Source organism: Sapajus apella, unplaced genomic scaffold (genome assembly GCF_009761245.1).
Source record: "Sapajus apella isolate SASKATOON/1434 unplaced genomic scaffold, GSC_monkey_1.0 scaffold38, whole genome shotgun sequence".
Classification (NCBI taxonomy): domain Eukaryota; kingdom Metazoa; phylum Chordata; class Mammalia; order Primates; family Cebidae; genus Sapajus; species Sapajus apella.
The window spans coordinates 3,287,832-3,304,670 of NW_022436978.1; the positions used below are offsets into that span (position 1 = coordinate 3,287,832).

The following is a 16,839-nucleotide window of genomic DNA, read 5'->3' on the forward strand; positions in this document are numbered from 1 at the left end:
ATAGCCCTGTTTGGAATGACTGCCACCCCTGGGGTCCTGACCTTGCCTTCTAAGCCCCATGTGACACACACCCAGCAAAACCCTTGGCAGTGCCCAAGGAAGCTATTTCAGAGGAGTGGAGCAGGAGCCATGGGCTCTATATTACACCATGGGGACACCCTAAGGTCTGACCTGTGGGCTGTTTCAGTGTTTGTAAGCGGTGCATTCGGAAGATGGACCACCACTGTCCCTGGGTCAACAACTGTGTCGGCGAGAACAACCAGAAGTACTTCGTCCTGTTTACAGTAAGTCAGCTTCCAAATTCTGCCCTGCCCTCCATGAAGTAACGGAGCACTTTGTTCCTTTGAAAATTCTCAGCATTCACAATGTTCTTTGCTGCTGTTCAGAATACTGCCTGGCCCTGTCGATCTCCGCCTTCTTGCCAAAGATATATTTCAATAAGTGCCTGTTTCTAAGCCCTTCACTTGAGCGTTTAGAAAATGGATTCAAGTTGATTAGCTATGGGCTCCCATCCCAGGTGTTGGACCTAAGTAGCTCAAGAAGGCAGTTGGGATGATGACCTCAAATTCTGAGCTGCAGGTAGGTGGAGTCTACTTAGTGCAAGGACTAGAAGGGTCTGCAGCAATCAGCATTCTGACTTTTCAAGGGAGGAGGTACAGCAGGCTTGGACCCCCACTCCCAGGCAGACCAGACTGCCTGGAGCCCAGGTCATGCCTGGCAACGGACTTGTTTCTGTTTTGGTTCCACATACTCCCAGAGATGGCTGCTTACCTCAACCCAGGGCTGGGGGGCAGGAGAATCTGTAGGGAATCACTAGCTAGCCCTCAGGTCCCTCCTGGTCAGGCCTCGGCCTAGCTGAGTGTTCCTGAGTGGCAAGTTTTGAGAGCCCCTGTCCCGGGAACCTGTGAGGTCAGAGGATTCTCACAACAATGGTGTCTGCACTGGTTTCCTGTTTCAGATGTACATAGCTCTCATTTCCTTGCACGCCCTCATCATGGTGGGATTCCACTTCCTGCATTGCTTTGAAGAAGATTGGACAAGTGAGTATGTGCCAAGGCTTTCCTCCCTGCTCTAGGGTGGGCGTGTGACCTGAGTCGGGGCGGGAAGTTTCTTTGTTTCCTTCATGGTGCCAGGGGCCAACCTCATTTTATTAGATCTCCTGAAAGCCTATGGACTGAACAGGGAAGAAATGGCAGAGGCTGGAATCTCTCTTCATGAAAAAATGCAGCCCCTTAAAGTCAGTTCGACAGGTAAAGTCAGGAGTTGGACAGACAGACCCTCTGGACTGAGAGTGCCCAAGGAGAATGCAGGCCCCAAGCAAGCACAGAGGCTGGCTCCAACGCATGGGAGCCGCGCTGGGAGAGAAGTTTTGTTTTCTGTCTTTCCATGAGGCACTTAAATCAAAGGTCATTTTATTCCAGTCTTGCAGAGACTCAGTTTTTATTTTCTGGCTAGGACATGGAATTTCTTTATTAATTTGTCTGGTTTTTGTGTTGGCTGTTTTTTAACTGCTTATACTGAATCATGAATTTACATTAAGATTGTAGATAATTCCTCCTGCTTTAGAGGCATCCCACTGAAATGTGCAAATGCTGAGGAAGAAACTCCAGCCAGAAGATTGCACAGATCCTGAAGGAAAACAATAGATGCTGGAGGAAAAGAAATAAGAGACCACCTGCTGGGCTGTCTCTTTCGCACTCACAATCTATGAGACAGCCCAGCAGGGGCTGGGCTTTTTTATTTATTTATTTATTTTAGATTAAGTCTCACTCTGTTGCCAGGCTGGAGTGCAGTGGTGCAATCTCCACTCACTGTAATCTCTGCCTCCCATGTTCAAGCAATTCTCCTGCCTCAGCCTCCCGAGTAGCTGGGATTATAGGCGCGCACCACCATGCCCAGCTAATTTTTTGTATTTTTAGTAGAGACAAGGTTTCAACATATTGGCCAGGATGATCTCAATCTCTTGACCTCGTGATCCACCCGCCTCGGCCTCCCAGAGTCCTGGGGTTACAGGTGTGGGCCACTGCGCCTGGCCCAAGACAACCATCTTGAGCAAGGAACATTGTATTTTATCTGCTTTTCCCTCCACGGCCCCCTTTTATTATTTCACTGTCTTTAGAAGTTTTGCTATTCCTATACATGCCAACTTCAGCCTTTTCTTACCACAATTCTGGCATAAGTCAGGTGGCAGAGGTCAAGCTGGCAAACAATAGGGAGAGGAGAGAAAGGTAGGGGTGAGTGGGTATGTGCAGAACTTTCCATTCTGCATAGCTGGGTGAGTCGCCAGCAAGTTCCTCACCACTTGGTGAGCATTCTGAAGTGCATGCCTTCTGCTAGGCTTGGGGAACCCAGATCTACTCCAGATTTGGCCTTGGTGACTTGACAGGAGAGTCCAGTGGGATATTTTATCATCCCAAACACCTCCCGCATCTCATCAGGTTAACAGACTTGAGCAGTGATGGTAGCACAGACTATCAGTGAGGCAAAATGTCTCTGTCATTGGAATGGTGCTGGCAGGGACCATTTCATTAATGCCTACTGGGAGCCAGGAATGGCCCTAAGGGCTTTTTGAGCAGTGCATTGTTTCAACCTTATAATAAGCTGGCAAGATAGAAGAGATGCTTCCCACTTTGCAGATGACAAAAGCTGCAGCTCACAGAGGATGAACAAGTTCCCAAGATCACTCAGCTAAGAAGCCGGCCTCTAGTTCAAGCCTAGGTCTGGAGCAAGGTTTTTAGCCCTGTCCGGTTGACTCCAATGTCCAGGGTCCTCCCAGCCATGCTGTTGATTAACTGTGGTTAAGATTCCTGATGGAGTGGGCTTCAGGCACCCAGCTCCTATGGCAGCTAGGCTGGGAAGGCGCAGGTCAGTCCCCAAAGTTGAGGCCTGAGAGTTGACTGTATATGACCATTAGTTACTGCCCTCACTGCTCAGCCCTGGTGGAATTGTTGGGCCATCGGAGCTGGTGTGAGCAGGGGCAGAGGGTTGCCCCCAGGATTAGGGCACTTAGAGTTGATGTTTAAAGAAGGGTAGGGAGGTGGTTCCACACACTGATCTGGTTCCTGCCTCCGCAAACTCCATTGGTAATTCCTGGGGCCCAGCCCCAGAGTAAGGATGCTTGCCGCTTTGCAAGGAGGGAGAACAGGCCCTGGACTCTGCCACCAGCTCCAGGGCAGCCGTGGTAGGTAAGAAAGAGGTGCTTTATCCAACAGGAACCCTCATGTGCTCCTGCCAGGCCAAGGCCAAACTCTGCAGATGTTCTTTCATGAATTCTTAAGCACTCCCCTGTATAGAACGGAAAACAACATTTCAGAAAGCCCAAACCTCTTGCCCAGATCCTTTTGTTGTCAGGCACTGTCCCAAGGCTGGCTGTACAGCAGTGAGCAAGACCAAGTCTCTCTCCTCCTGGAGTCTGAAGTGTAGTGGGAGAGGCAGTTATCCAACAAGTACAGAAACAAACAGGTAATTCCACAATGCAGAGGACAGGAAATACATGGGCCAGAACAGGATATTAGCGGGGGCCTTGTAGTTAGAGTTCATGATCAGGAATTGGTGCCAGGATTTGTACCTCACTGTGCCTGCCAGATGTCAGAGCTCTTGTTCTTCCCAACACCCTGCCCAGCCCAAGGCCACCCATACTTGTAGCCACCCACGGCCAGCACATCAGGCTGGTGAGCCACCCCAACCAAGCCCTGCTCCACAAGGAGCCAAGAAGAGAAATCATTGTGAGGCATCAGTACATTCCCAGGGAAACCGGAGGAGATGTGCCCTGGAGATGAGGTGTTCCTTACCTATCACCCACATGGTGCTTGGTGTCTTTCCAAGCCCATTCCCACATTTGACCTCCCTTTCCTGTCCTGACGTTCCCCTGGGGGAGCCAGCAGGATGGCTTGAATGGGGTGCTTACCCCCGTAATTCCCAGAACCATTGAAGCCCAACTCTGCCTTCCAGGATCTGATCTTTCCAGCCAGGGAAGCAGGCACAAGTACGGGAGTAACAAGTAACAAACCACAGCCCAGGCTCAGCCAGCATTGGCAGCTGTTCTGAGGTGCAGAAGTCCTTCGGTGAAGAGTGCCAGCCGAGGGGCCTAGCCTGTCTGCCAGCGCCATCTGCTGGGCCAGGCATTTCCCAGGTCACATCGCTTCAGAGTTCTCCCCTCCCTGTTCACTCCCACCATCTTCACAGCACCTTCGTTTTTCTCCTCCATGCGCGGGGTTTCTGACTTAGACTTTGTTCAGACAAGACTCTGCTGCTTAAAAACAAGCCATACCTCTAGTCAAATCTCACTGCTTTACAGTGGAGGGGCTGGAGACGTGGAGACAACAGGACTGGCCTCAGGTCCCCAGGGCTAGAGGCCAGGACAGTGAAAGTGCCTACTCTGGGCCCATGCCTCTTTGGTTAACTCCCTGGCCTTTGGCACCGATGGCCTCGGTGGTGCAGATGTCCCTGGGAGTGGGGGCCATGCATTACTTCACACTGTGGTCAGGGCTGAGTCCTGGCAGTTCAACTGCTCCTGCCAAGCTTAAAATCCCAAAGCCACCCAGTGATCCTCCCCAGCTGCCTGTGAGCTGATGGGGGCACAGAGGGGCAGCACCTCATATAGGAATGCCCAGAAAACCTATGGTCATAGTAGGACTGGACAGTCCTCTCCACCTGTGGGTCTGCATTGTGCTCTCTGAGGAGAGGAGGATCCCCTGTGGTGTCATCAGGCCTTCACGCCTCCATTCAGAGGCCTTCCTGGGCCCTTCCATGTGTCGGGTGCTGTGCTTGGCACTGAGGGCAGTGAACAGGGAGTGATTTCTGTTACGGAATGGAAGCCCTGGCTGGGGCCCGGCCTATTGAGGAGACCTCCCTGAGGAAATGAGCGATAACCAGTGTGGGCCAGGATGATCCTTACCGTGACCCAGAGGCCAGAGACCTGTGGCACACAGGAGGAACGAAAGCCTGTAGGCAGCAGGCAGAGTGGGAGCCAAGTGGGGTGGTGAGCCTGGCCAGTGGGCAGTGGTTAGCAGCACTAAGCCCTGTGTGCTTCTTTTTCAGAGTGCAGCTCCTTCTCTCCACCCACCACGGTGATTCTCCTTATCCTGCTGTGCTTTGAGGGCCTGCTCTTCCTCATTTTCACATCAGTGATGTTTGGGACCCAGGTGCACTCCATCTGCACAGATGAGACGGTAAGAGGCAGCTCTGCCAACCATTTCCCCACCTGGGGATGGGGAGGACCCAGGATCAGTGTTGCTGGGAAAGCTGCTCACAGGTCAGACCGGAGCCCAGTGGGCAGGCCCCTGGTGTGCAGGGCATAATTCCTTTGTTTGCAGTTACACTTGGGTCATCTTCATGCACACACAAGTTCTCCAGCCTTGGGGCAGCCACAGCAGATCACACCAGGAGTGGGGCACAGCAGCCATGGCTGAAAGGCTGCCTTTACCACATTTCCTTCCATCCCCGTGCAGGTCTTCACACCGCACTCCGTTAGACACTCCACTAGGCACAGGGGGCGCCCTCCCCATCTGGGGCCACAGGCTTAAAGTAGAGTGGTTGACAGGGTACCCTAACCCAGCTAGGACAGGCTGGTCAGCTTGCTGGCCATGCCTGGGTCCTGAGGGCAGAGTCAGGAGGCAGGTCTGTCTTGAGCCCCCAAGGCAGCAGACTTTTACCTGGCCTCTGGTTCATCTCTGTCCAGCCCAGCCCTTGGCCTCGTCCACTGCCTTCTCAACCCCACTGCCACCTCCCATCTGCCCACAGCACCTTCGCTGGGAGCTTTGAGGCTGCTGAGTATTCCAGACTGTGGCCTATTCCCTTGGTGTCCCTGCTGCCATCTCCTGACCTTCCTAAGGTGTCTGGAAACCTCAAGGTGGTCAATCCCTGGTTGGGGTATAGGCATGTCTCTGGGGATTTACATAGGAAGAAGGGGCAGCACTTGGCTCTGGGTGCGGGGAGCAAGCAGAGCCATGAGGTCGAGAGCCATCCCTGTGTCACTCCTCGCGTCCTGCGGCCCCTCAGGGTCAGCTCTCACCAGTGTTCTAGGGCTCTGGGTAAAGGTTTGGGCCTGTGGGTGGTCAGCATTAGGAGCAGGCTCATAGGAAGACAACATCCTCCCGCGCTGCTGGCCACCTTCCCCTGTGGGCTTAGAGGAGTATGTGCAGGGAAAAGAAGGGACACTGCTGCCCACTGCCAGAGCAGCATTGTTTGGGTCTTTCGGCAACTTTTAGAAGGTTGTGCAGCTTTTGGCAACTTTTTTTCTAAGAAATGATGTCATTCCAAAAGTTTTCTGTGAAACTAGTAGCCAGTGGTGTAGATCCAGCCATGGATCCAGCCAGTAACTGTGACCAACCTCTCTGCTTAAGATCTGCAGGGAACCCAGATGGATTCTTTCAGGACCTGCCTGCCTGCCAGGCCACGGTCTCGGGGAGCCAGAAGGCAAGGCAAGCTTCCTTTTTTTTTTTTTTTTTGAGACAGAGTGTCACTCTTGCCCAGGCTGGAGTGTAGTTGTGTAGTCTCGGCTCACTGCAACCTCCACCTCCCGAGTTCAAGCAATTCTCCTGCCTCAGCCTCCCAAGTAGCTGGGATTATAGGCACGTGCCACCATGCCTGGCTAATTTGTTGTTGTTGTTGTATTTTTTTAGTAGAGATGGGGTTTTACCATGTTGGTCAGGCTGGTCTTAAACTCCTGACCTCAGATGATTCACCCACCTCAGCCTCCCAAAGCACTGGGATTGCAGGCGTGAGCCGCTGCGCCCGGCCACTCAGAAGGCAAGCTTTCACGGCCCCTGTCCTAGTTGTTCTTCCCTGTGCAGTCCATTCCTAAAGGGAATTGTGTTGGAAGGAAAGGAGAAAGCACCAAAGGGCCCTGCCCCTCCTAGGAAAGGGTGTCTTCCCTTTGCCTTATGTCCTTCCCAGGTCCCTAGGCTGTGAAGAAAGACTCAGACTCACCTGTCCCCCCAGCACCCCTTCACCGGAGACCACAGCAGACAGACCCCTGGCCAGGCTCCTGCCAGGCTGCTCCTCTCCTGTCCCTCCAGGCAGGGGCCCCATTCTCAAGCCCTGCCCTTTGACCAGCTCCATCTGAAGAAGGGAGCGGGGAGGAAGCAGCTCTTCCCGCAGCCCCGGTTTATTCCTGAGACTTAGCAGGGGAAGCGGTGGTAGCTCCGTGACACCTGCTGTGTAGGTCTCTACCATGTTTCTGCCCAAAAGACCCATTAGGAGGAGCTTTGCCATGCCAGGCTGACTGGCCTGGCCATGCCACCCTCTAACCTATACTAATCCCTCCTCCTTCCTTCTCTGTGGTGACTTCTTCCCTCATTCATGGTCTGTCACTCCTATTCAACCTTCTCAGTTTGCGTCTCACCAACCCCACTAAGCGGGGTGCTGCTTGATCTGATCCCCCCGGCTGGTGAGACACACAGTGCCAGAGCAGTCATTTGATTTGTTACTTTTGTTTTTTGTCTGCAAAGTGGCCGTGGTAGCTTCAAACTTCCTAGGAATCTCTCCCAAATTAACGGCCATCATTGGTTATGACAATTACGAGCTCCCCGACAATTACGAGCTCCCCAACAACACTGAGGCCTTTCATGCCAAAGCCTTCACAGCAGTCCATCCACAGCCCAGCACAGAGCTTTTGAAGAGCGCTTCTGCGGAGCTCAGCAAGGGGCCAGGGCTTAGCAACACTCCAGCCCGGCCAGCGCGTCTGCCCCACTGATAGTGCTCCTTTTTCCCTCTCTTCTTGGAGGGACTTGTGAATGAGTGCCCACCGGAAAAAGAGCATTTTTTTTAGTAACACTTTTTATGAGAAAGATTTATTATGTAGATAGCTTCATTGCTTTAAAAAGGAAGCATTTACTCCATTCACCTCACACTGTGGATATCCCTCCCCAAAAACCACAGCAATGCAGTGCTTGACTGAAAGTGTGATTGTTCTTGTTTTCAGGGAATAGAACAATTGAAAAAGGAAGAGAGAAGATGGGCTAAAAAAACAAAATGGATGAACATGAAAGCCGTTTTTGGCCACCCATTCTCTCTAGGCTGGGCCAGCCCCTTTGCCACGCCAGACCAAGGGAAGGCAGACCCGTACCAGTATGTGGTCTGAAGGACCCCGACCAGCATGGCCACTCAGACACAAGCCCACACCACAGCACTACCGTCCCATCCGTTCTCATGAATGTTTAAATCGAAAAAGCAAAACAACTAGTCTTTAAACATTTTTTATGTCTCAAGTAAAATGGCTGAGCATTTTAGAGAAAAAAAAGTCCCCATATTTTATTTTTTAAAAATCATCCTTTTGATTTTTTTTTTTTGGTGACTGAAGCTGCTGTCTTTTCCTTTTAAAATCACTTCTCTGGCCTCTGGTTTCTCTCTGCTGTCTGTCTGGCATGACTAATGTAGAGGGTGCTGTCTCCAGGCTGTGCCCACTTCTACTAACTGAGTGAGATGGGACGCTTCACGTGGATGGAATAGTCGGGACACCTGGTGGGGGATGCGTGGGAAAGCCAGGAGGGCCCTGACCTCCCACTGCCCAGGAGGCAGTGGCTGGCCCCCCCATGGGACTTAAAACCTCACCGAAGATGGATGCTTCCTCCTTGAGGCCTGAGAAGGGCAGGATCAAGGTTGGAGGCTTCAGAGGGACCTTGGCACAGCGACCTCATCCCCCAGGTGGACACGGTTAGCCTCCTAATTTGCAAAGCAGTTGCCTGCCTTGTACTTTATGGAGTTGGGGTGTGTAGAATGATCTTGCAGGGGAGTGGGGAGAGAGATGAAAGAGATCTTATTTGTATTCTGAATCAGCAATTATATCCCTGTGATTATTTGGAAGAGTGTGAAGGAAAGATGTTTTATCCAGTTCAAAATGCCTTATACAATCAAGAGGGAAAAAAATTACACGGTTTCAGGCAAGCTACGTTTTCCTTTGTTACATCTGCTTCCTTCTTACCACCCCAACCCCCTCTCTTCCCCAGCAAGATGTCAATTAAGCAGTGTTAATTCTGACTGCAGCAGGCACCGGTGCCCAACACATACAGCCCTGCCATCATCCCCTTCTTCTGGTTTTAATCGTCCTCACAGAGGATTCACTTTCTGATATTTAACCCCCATAAATGTGCACGTACCTGTATTTTCTCTGTATTTTAACCTGGGAGACTGCTGTCCTGGCATGGAGATGATCATGATGCTGGGAATTCACCTCACAGTCTCCACCCTATCAAAGTCAACATATGACCATCCCATTGGCTGGAGTCCACAGATACACCTAAGTCTGTGGCACTGGGACAGAATAGATTTTCCATTTGAGAGGCACTTACTGTGTGAGTCTTGTTTGAAGAAGGTGGTGATGGTGGGGAGAGGTGAGGGAGATAGGAAGTGCCCTCCAAGTACAAAAATAACAAATATGATTATTGACCATCTGGGAATTTGCACACATTGTTTTTTAAGCAATTGCCACAAACCGCCTTTTTTAGCTTTTGCTTGGGGTGGGGGTAGGAGATAAGGTTTATTCAGTCCTGTCCTGGGTAGGGTAAAAGTTAATCTAGCCATTTGATTTTTCAGAAAAGTAAGTGGAACATGCTGCCTCTTTTCAATTCTGTCAATGCTTCCACATGGAAACAAAATGCAATAAAATTTTTCCAAAACCTCTTCTGATTTAGCGCTCCTCTCTTGAGGCGTTACCCTCCCGGGAGGCTGACTATCCCCAGCATGTACTACCAGTCTAGAGTTTTCTCTGGTTGGGTTTTTGTTTCTTTGCTGCTTCTCTTGAATGAGGATTTTGTTTGTTCGTTTGTTTTAAGGGACCAAAAGGTCCGTCTCTTGAACCAACTTGCCCGACCAGGCCTGTCTCCTTTGCTTTCTGCAGCCTGAATTGATTCCTTTGTGTTTTGGGGCTCTCCTAAGAGCTTTTCTGGGTCAGTTAACTTTGACTCGCCTGTACGGTGCTATTCTTGCAATACAGGCAAAGCTGAGATGCTAAGATTTAAAAAAAAGAATGCTGTTTTAGATTGACTTGATAGCATTTGTTCTCCATATGCTTTTAATCACATTTTTCTTAATATACTATTCACTTAGGTGTATGAAAGAAGTGTGATTGTATTAAATGACTAGAGAGGGGCTGCAGCTCTGGCCCTCCCCTAGAGGAGAGAGATTGATCATATTCCATCTTCAAGGGCATTTTTTAAAGTGAGCCAGGTTAGTTCTTTTCCCCTGGCATTTCTAAAGGAATGCAGTAGATAGTGCTGAAGATGCAGTGAATTTTTTTGAGTCTTAAAAATAGAAACTCATCCTTTAAACTTGGTGCATACTATGTTTATCTTTCCCATAGAGTGGAGTTCCTTGGGCTTGTATAGCCCTTGGCTAGAAAAAGTCAATGTCCCTGAGCCCTCAAACCAGCTGCATTCAGAAGATAGGAGTACCCCCAAGATTCCTGGCATTTTTCCTCTTTCATTTTCCTGAGAGCACAATGACTGAGGAATGTGGCCATCATTGGCAGCATAATGATTGGTTCCCAGCCTGGCTTCCACACAGGAAGAAAAAGCATCCCTGAGCTCTCCTCAGTATTTTCAGATGTAATGAAAGAGGACATCTTTATACACAAAGTCGGCCCCAACTTTTGGCTTGGTCGCAGGAGTTCTGATAGTACTGTTGGGTGCACACATGGGAAAATGAACCAGTGGTAGTCACAGGCTTTCAGAACCTGGGTTCTGGGGAGTGGAAGTGAAAAATAAAGATGTGGCATGTTGGATTAGATGATCCCCAGCTTGCTTTCCTTCTGTCAACTTCAGGTTTGTGTTCACAGCAACCAGACTGAATATGCAAAAGGCTTAGATCCAAGCAAATCTATAATCTATGCATATTTGCATGGGCTTGGTAATATGTACACAAAATACATTTGGGTAGAAGTGCATGAGCTAAATATCCTTTTAGTCCTGCCATTTTGTCTTCTTCATACTGTACTTCCTCTTTTTTGTTTGAGACAGGGTCTTGCTCTGTCACCCAGGCTGGAGTGCAGAATTAGAACTCACTGCAGCCTTGAACTCCTGAATTCAAGTGATTATTGTGCCTTGGCCTCCTGAGTATCCATGGCTACAGGCATGTACTACCATGCCTGGCTAATTTTCTTGTCTTTTCATAGACTCGAGGTCTCACTGTGTTGCCCCAGCCAGTCTCAAATGCCTGGCCTCAAGCAATCATCTTGCCTTAGCCTCCCAAAGTCTTGGGATTACAGGCGTGAGCCACTGGGCCCAGCCCTGTACTTCCTTCTTGAGAGAGCCCAAAGTATTCGCTTTTGCTCATCTGGCTAGGCCACTTAAATAGTTAGAATCCACCATCCCCTAATGCAGAAACCTTTCAGGTGAGATAAATTAATAAACATTTTAAACACATATATGAGGTTGGCATTACACAGAAACTCCTCTCCGGGGATCTAGGCTGGGCATCCTCAGCCAGCCTAATGCATTTTAAATTTCTCTCTTTCAAGACTTGCAGTCCATCAGCTTAAAGGGTGAGCCAGCCAGTAGAGGGAAGGGGCCCCAGCTAGAAGGTACCCTTAAATGTCGAAGAAATGCAAAGAGAGAAAGATTTTGCTAGAACCCTCCTCAAGGGTGTTCTTGAGGTTACCAGACCAGTAACATCAGCATCCCCTGAGAACTTATTGGAAGTGCACATTCTCGGTCGCCACCCCAGGCTTCTGAGCAGAAACAGTGGGGCCCAGCAGTCCGTATTTTAACAGCCCTTCAGGTGATTCTGAGAAACTCTCAAGTTTGAGAATCCACTTGGGGCTTGCAGGGGGTCGCTCTTCAGGTCGTCCCTGATGCTTGCTGGTGATAAGGGTCCTGTGTGCTGCTAGGCGCAGCGTAATGCAGTCAAAGTGCTGATTGTGAAGACAGGCGTGTGTTCCCACTGCTGAGAAGCCACTGAGACCTCCCTTGAACCTGTGGCCTCCCCAGCAAACAACTGCCAAGATATCAAAGAAAGTCTGTATGAAGTGGATCCAAATTATTAGCCTGCCCACCACTCCTTCTACATCTCATCAGTTGAACCCATCTCTAGACCAAGGGCCCTTTGGGTGAAGAACCATTCCAGAAGGGAAAGAGAAAAGAACAGAACCCAGAGACCTCTAGATGGGAGCAGCAGCCGGTGAGTAGTCTAGAGCCAGGGGCATTGTAGCAGCCTGGATACATGACTGTCCATGTCCTGACTTTTGCTTTCCATGTGTGGGCTTCAACACCCATGTGGCTTTTTCTTACATTCTTTAAATACATATCTAACTTAGGATCACCTCACAGAAGAGAAAGAATTCACAGTGAAGCAGAAACAAGCCACTGACCAGCGTACTCTCAAACTGAAACCTTCCTTTTCCCACCCTCTCCCTCAAGAAAGCATCTGCTAACTTGAGCAGCGTGATTGCCATAGCAAAGCAGAGTGGCCCCCTGGGAACCCGCTCTGTTGTGGCACATGCGCACACAGGAACCGGTGAAGCTGATCCAAGAGTGATGACAAGCACTGCAGAGGGATGTTTGCCAGAAGCCTTCTGGGGGACACACATGCTCTAACACGGACATAGAATGCCCTGGATTTCTGCAGTTGAGGCTGTAGAGTCTGGTGACCAAGTATTTGAGTCCTGGCTTCAGTCTTTTGTTCAAATCTCTGCTTGGCTACGTACTACCATACCTTACTACCAAAATACGACCTTGAGCATTAACTTCTTTAAGACTCAGTTTTCTCATCTGTAAAACGGGAACGATAATCTAAATCACAAAGTTAATGGAAGAATTAAATGAGGGTGATGAATGGGAATGTATAGTGTCTGGCCCTGGTATGGCTGTATAAATGTTAGCTGTGTTAGAGCTGCGCTTTTCAAACCATTGGTCATAACCATTCATGGTTTGCAACCAGCATTTTTTTCAAGAAAAAATTTTAATGCATTACATATTGCAGGGTAAGTATTGTTTTATGAAGCTTAGGGGCTGTGTATATATGTGTTCTGGAATGCAACAGAAAAATATTTCCTCTTGTGGGTTACAATATAGAAGTATGAAATCTCTGATGAGGAGAGACAGCGTTATCTGGCCAGCTGTGAAGAGACGCATTTGCCTAGGCTGCTGCCTGGGGCTCTGGCTTTCTACATGACGGTGCAGGGAGCAGCCTGTTCTCCCTCTCTGGGGCTGAGCTGAGTCTGCACAGACTCTTCTTGCTCGGGAGCCTTCGTCCTAATACATTCATTTTGGGGAGTTGGTGAGTTTGTTCACAGATCACAGCTCATGTGTCACCCAGGCTGACTGGGCCAAAAGGCCTTGTCATATACTCTGCCAGAGCTGCTGGTGTCAACTACAACCCCCTGACCAGAAATCGACCATTTTTGTTTGTTCTCTTGAGCCTGAAGCTAGCGTTACTGCTCCTCTACAAACCTCAAGCTTAAGAACTTTGCCTGCAGGATCCCTTAAAACCATGCAAAACTCAAAATTGTGTCCTACCAGGAAAAAGCAGCCCTCAGGCCATTTATTACATCAGATTTGTTTGCAGTGTTTTCTTTCTGGACTCACAAGTAGTCAGTACTCCCTGAACATTTGTCCACTTGACTGCTGAAGACCTCTGGTAGACAGGCCAGGCTCTGCCTGGAATACTTTTATGAGCTTGGTGAGGAGGTTGAGTATAATCCAAGAGTGCCTTTTGGGAGCATGCCACATGAATGGCAAATAATCATCCTGTGGGCTCTTGGCTTCATTTCCCTTCTCTCTGACTGAGCTCAGCCTGGGCACAGTGGGGATTTGCACAGTGGGGAAACATGTTGGGCAGAAAAAAGACACTAGTTCTGCTCCCAGTTCTGCTGCATAACAAGCCAGAAGAGACTTGGCCATTCTCATGGCCTCTTGGAACTTATATTTCTTCCCTATCTGCCAAGCATCAATACTCAGACCCATCTCACAAGGAGGCTATAAAAACCTATGGTCATGGCTTTGAGTCCAAGTCAGTGAGGATGCAGCCAATCTGTCATTTCTGGGTGTCTCCTCTGTAGCCCAGTCTGCCATATGGTAATGTCCCAGCTCTTGTGCTATCAAGTTAAAGCACCTTTCTCGACAGACTGCAGATGATCACCCAGGAAGGGAATGCAGAATACCCAAAGCAAACCATCTCAGTGGTCACTGCTTCTGTGCCAAGAAGGGAGGCCTGGCGAGGGGCCAGTCAGGGAGCAGCATGGCATCCTGTCTCATGCCCCACATGAAGGTCCCTCTAGACTGTGTCAATAAGATCCATTTTCTGAAACAGCTATTTTTGTTCTGATTATAAAAGTAACATTGGCTCATTGGTGAAAACTTAGACTGTGTGAGAAGTCTACAGAAATAAATACAAATCATCTAGAATTCCATCACCAAAAGTAACCACACAGGCAAATGTTCCAATGTCATGTAAAATTGTATTAACACCGTCTTGTATAGCTGCATAGCATTCTGCTTTATAGAATCATCTGCTTAACCATCATTATTGGGCATTCCTCTTGTTTCCAACTTTGTATGATTATAATTCAGTGTTCAAGTTTATATTGCATAAATCTTTGCTCAGACTCTTATTTTCAAATTTTTTATTGTGAAATAACAAAAATTTGACAAAAACAGTACAAAAAGTTCCCATGTATCCTTCAATCAGTCTCACCAAAGGTAAACATTTTATACACCCATAATACAAATATAAAAACCTGGACGCTGGTGACACAATACCCTCAACTAAGGTATGGACCTTATTCACGTCTCTCCAGTTGTCCCATGAACATCCTCTTCTGTTCCAGGATCCCATGCTGCGTCAATTGCAGTGTCCCCTTAGTCTCCTCCAGCTTGTGACAGTTCCTCAGTCTTCCTTTGTCTTTTATGACCTTGACCCTTTTTAAAAATTGAGATGAAATTTCTGTAACGTAGAATTAACCATTTTAAAGTGTACATTTAATGCATTCACAGTGTTTTGTAACCACCAGGTCCATCTAATTCCAAAATATTTTCGTCAGTCTCTGACCCTTTTGAAGATTGTAGGGCAGGTGTTCTGTAGACTGTCCTTCCGATTGTGTGTTTGACGTTTTTCTCAGGATTAGATTGAGATCAGGCATTTGGGATGGGAGCACCACTGAAGCAATGTGTCCTCAATGCGTCGCATCAGGAGGCACATGGCTTCGTTACATTTCATTATTGTGATGTTAACTTTGATCATTGGTTGAAGGTACCACTTTTACCCAGTGTAGGAACTGTTTCTTCCTACTATTAAATAGGAATTGTTTCTTCCTACTATTAAGGTACTGTTTTTCCCTTTATAATTGATAAGTCTCTTATGAGGATATACTTTTGAGATCAGTTTTTTTTTAACTTAGAGTTTATTTAAAAGTCAAGAATCTTAAATCTCTGAGATGGTGTGGGAAGAAAAAGTGCTGGAGAAGAATTGGCCTAGGGCACCATCAGATCTCAGACCGTGTGTGCGCCTCGGTTTTTCTTTCTGCATAACAAAGGGTTGTACCAGTTATGTAACGATCTTGTGTGGAAGAGAAAACCTAGAACCAGATACACAGAGATCTTTCTTGAGTCATGTGAATGAGCAGTGCCCAAGCCTGGCAAACCCACAGCAAATTCCCTTGGCTTCCAAAGGAGATGGAGAACGCAGTGGCCCCACTGGAGGGTCCAAAGCCTCTGTGCAAGGTGTTGTGGGCGGAGAGCTGGCCTGGCCATGTCTTTACCTCCTTTGGCCATCTCCCCCACCCAACACCCTTTCTGTGGCCTGGCGGCTGAGTTGCAGCCAACACCCAGAGGCAGGTGAGTGGGCAGCTTGGGAGAGGCTGCAGGGTGGATCTGCTGCATGAGCAGGCCTGAGCCCGGCCTCACCTCCCCACGGCGGTCCTGTGTGCCCTCCGGCAGCCTACTGCATGTTGGCACTTGCTGTACAAGCACCCGCTTCACCTCGCATGCTGTTTGTGTCCTGCACGCTCTCCTTAACCCCAGCGTCCTGCTGTGTTTGCAGCCCACATCTACCCTGGTGGGAGTGGCCAAAAATATTTAGGGGGGGGCGGTTTAGTGGCTTCAGAGGATGCATGGTCCCCCTTATGCCTCAGCCTCTCAGCAGCCTGGCCCCTGCCCAGCATCTGTCATTGCACTTGAAGGAAAGGAGGGAGGGCTGGGTGGTGGCTGGGGAACAGGTCAGTCCCCGGGCGGGCCCTGCTTGCTGTGCTCCTCCACGCCGCTGTCCACCCACACCCCAGAAGTCCTGTGAGACACCTCTCTGGGCTGACCTGGGTCACAAGAGACCCCATCTTACCCACACCCTGGACCCTGCCACTGCTGAGCTGGGGGTGTGTGCATGAGTAGCACAGCCCAGCACCATGCTGACGTTGATGCTCTTCATCCCCTTCTCCCTCCAGGGCATCGAACGCCTCCAACGAAAGAACCAGCCCAGGGAGCACACAGGTAGCTGGCAGTCAGTAAAGGAGACCTTTGGTGGGGACTTCTCCCTGAACTGGTTCAACCCCTTCTCCACACCGTGTCAGCCAGAGATCCCCAGTGACAAGGACTTGGTGCGGCAGGTGACGTCACTGTCAGACACTGAAACAACGGAGGATCCATCAGAGGAGACAAAGGAGGAGGACTGTGTGGAGGTGATAGATGAATAGATGCTGCTGTGGGGACAGAACCAAACATTGGAAAGTGCTGCCAACCTTCATCCCAGAGTTTTGGCTAAAGGGGCTCATGGGCGTGGTGCACTCCCAGAACCTCCAACCCTTCCCTGGGCCACTCGCCTGGCCTTACCATTCCCTGTAACTCCCTCTTTCCTCTCTCCGTGTTGGGCCAGGTTTGGCAGACACACACACACACACTACCATGACATTCGCGC

General features: G+C 49.4%; 1 protein-coding gene across 6 annotated transcripts in view; it reads left to right on the plus strand.

The window, feature by feature from the left end:
- The window catches only part of ZDHHC3 (zinc finger DHHC-type palmitoyltransferase 3), a 58,537-nt gene extending 41,719 nt beyond the window's left edge, over window positions 1–16,818 (plus strand). The window contains exons 4-9 of one of the 6 annotated variants that reach the window (XR_004275069.1): window positions 188–284; window positions 959–1,040; window positions 1,155–1,250; window positions 5,041–5,171; window positions 11,808–12,114; window positions 12,251–14,576. Coding sequence is in view for 5 of the 6 variants with exons in the window: in XM_032298043.1 (XP_032153934.1) it covers window positions 188–284; window positions 959–1,040; window positions 1,155–1,250; window positions 5,041–5,171; window positions 16,370–16,618 (655 nt within the window). In the remaining variant the exon portion in view is untranslated. Of the gene's footprint in view, window positions 1–187; window positions 285–958; window positions 1,041–1,154; window positions 1,251–5,040; window positions 5,172–7,924; window positions 9,621–11,807; window positions 14,577–16,369 lie in introns of those variants that run through there. The other 5 variants (XM_032298043.1, XM_032298048.1, XM_032298044.1 and 2 more) reach the window with 5 other exon arrangements.
- The last annotated feature ends 21 nt before the right edge of the window (window positions 16,819–16,839 follow it).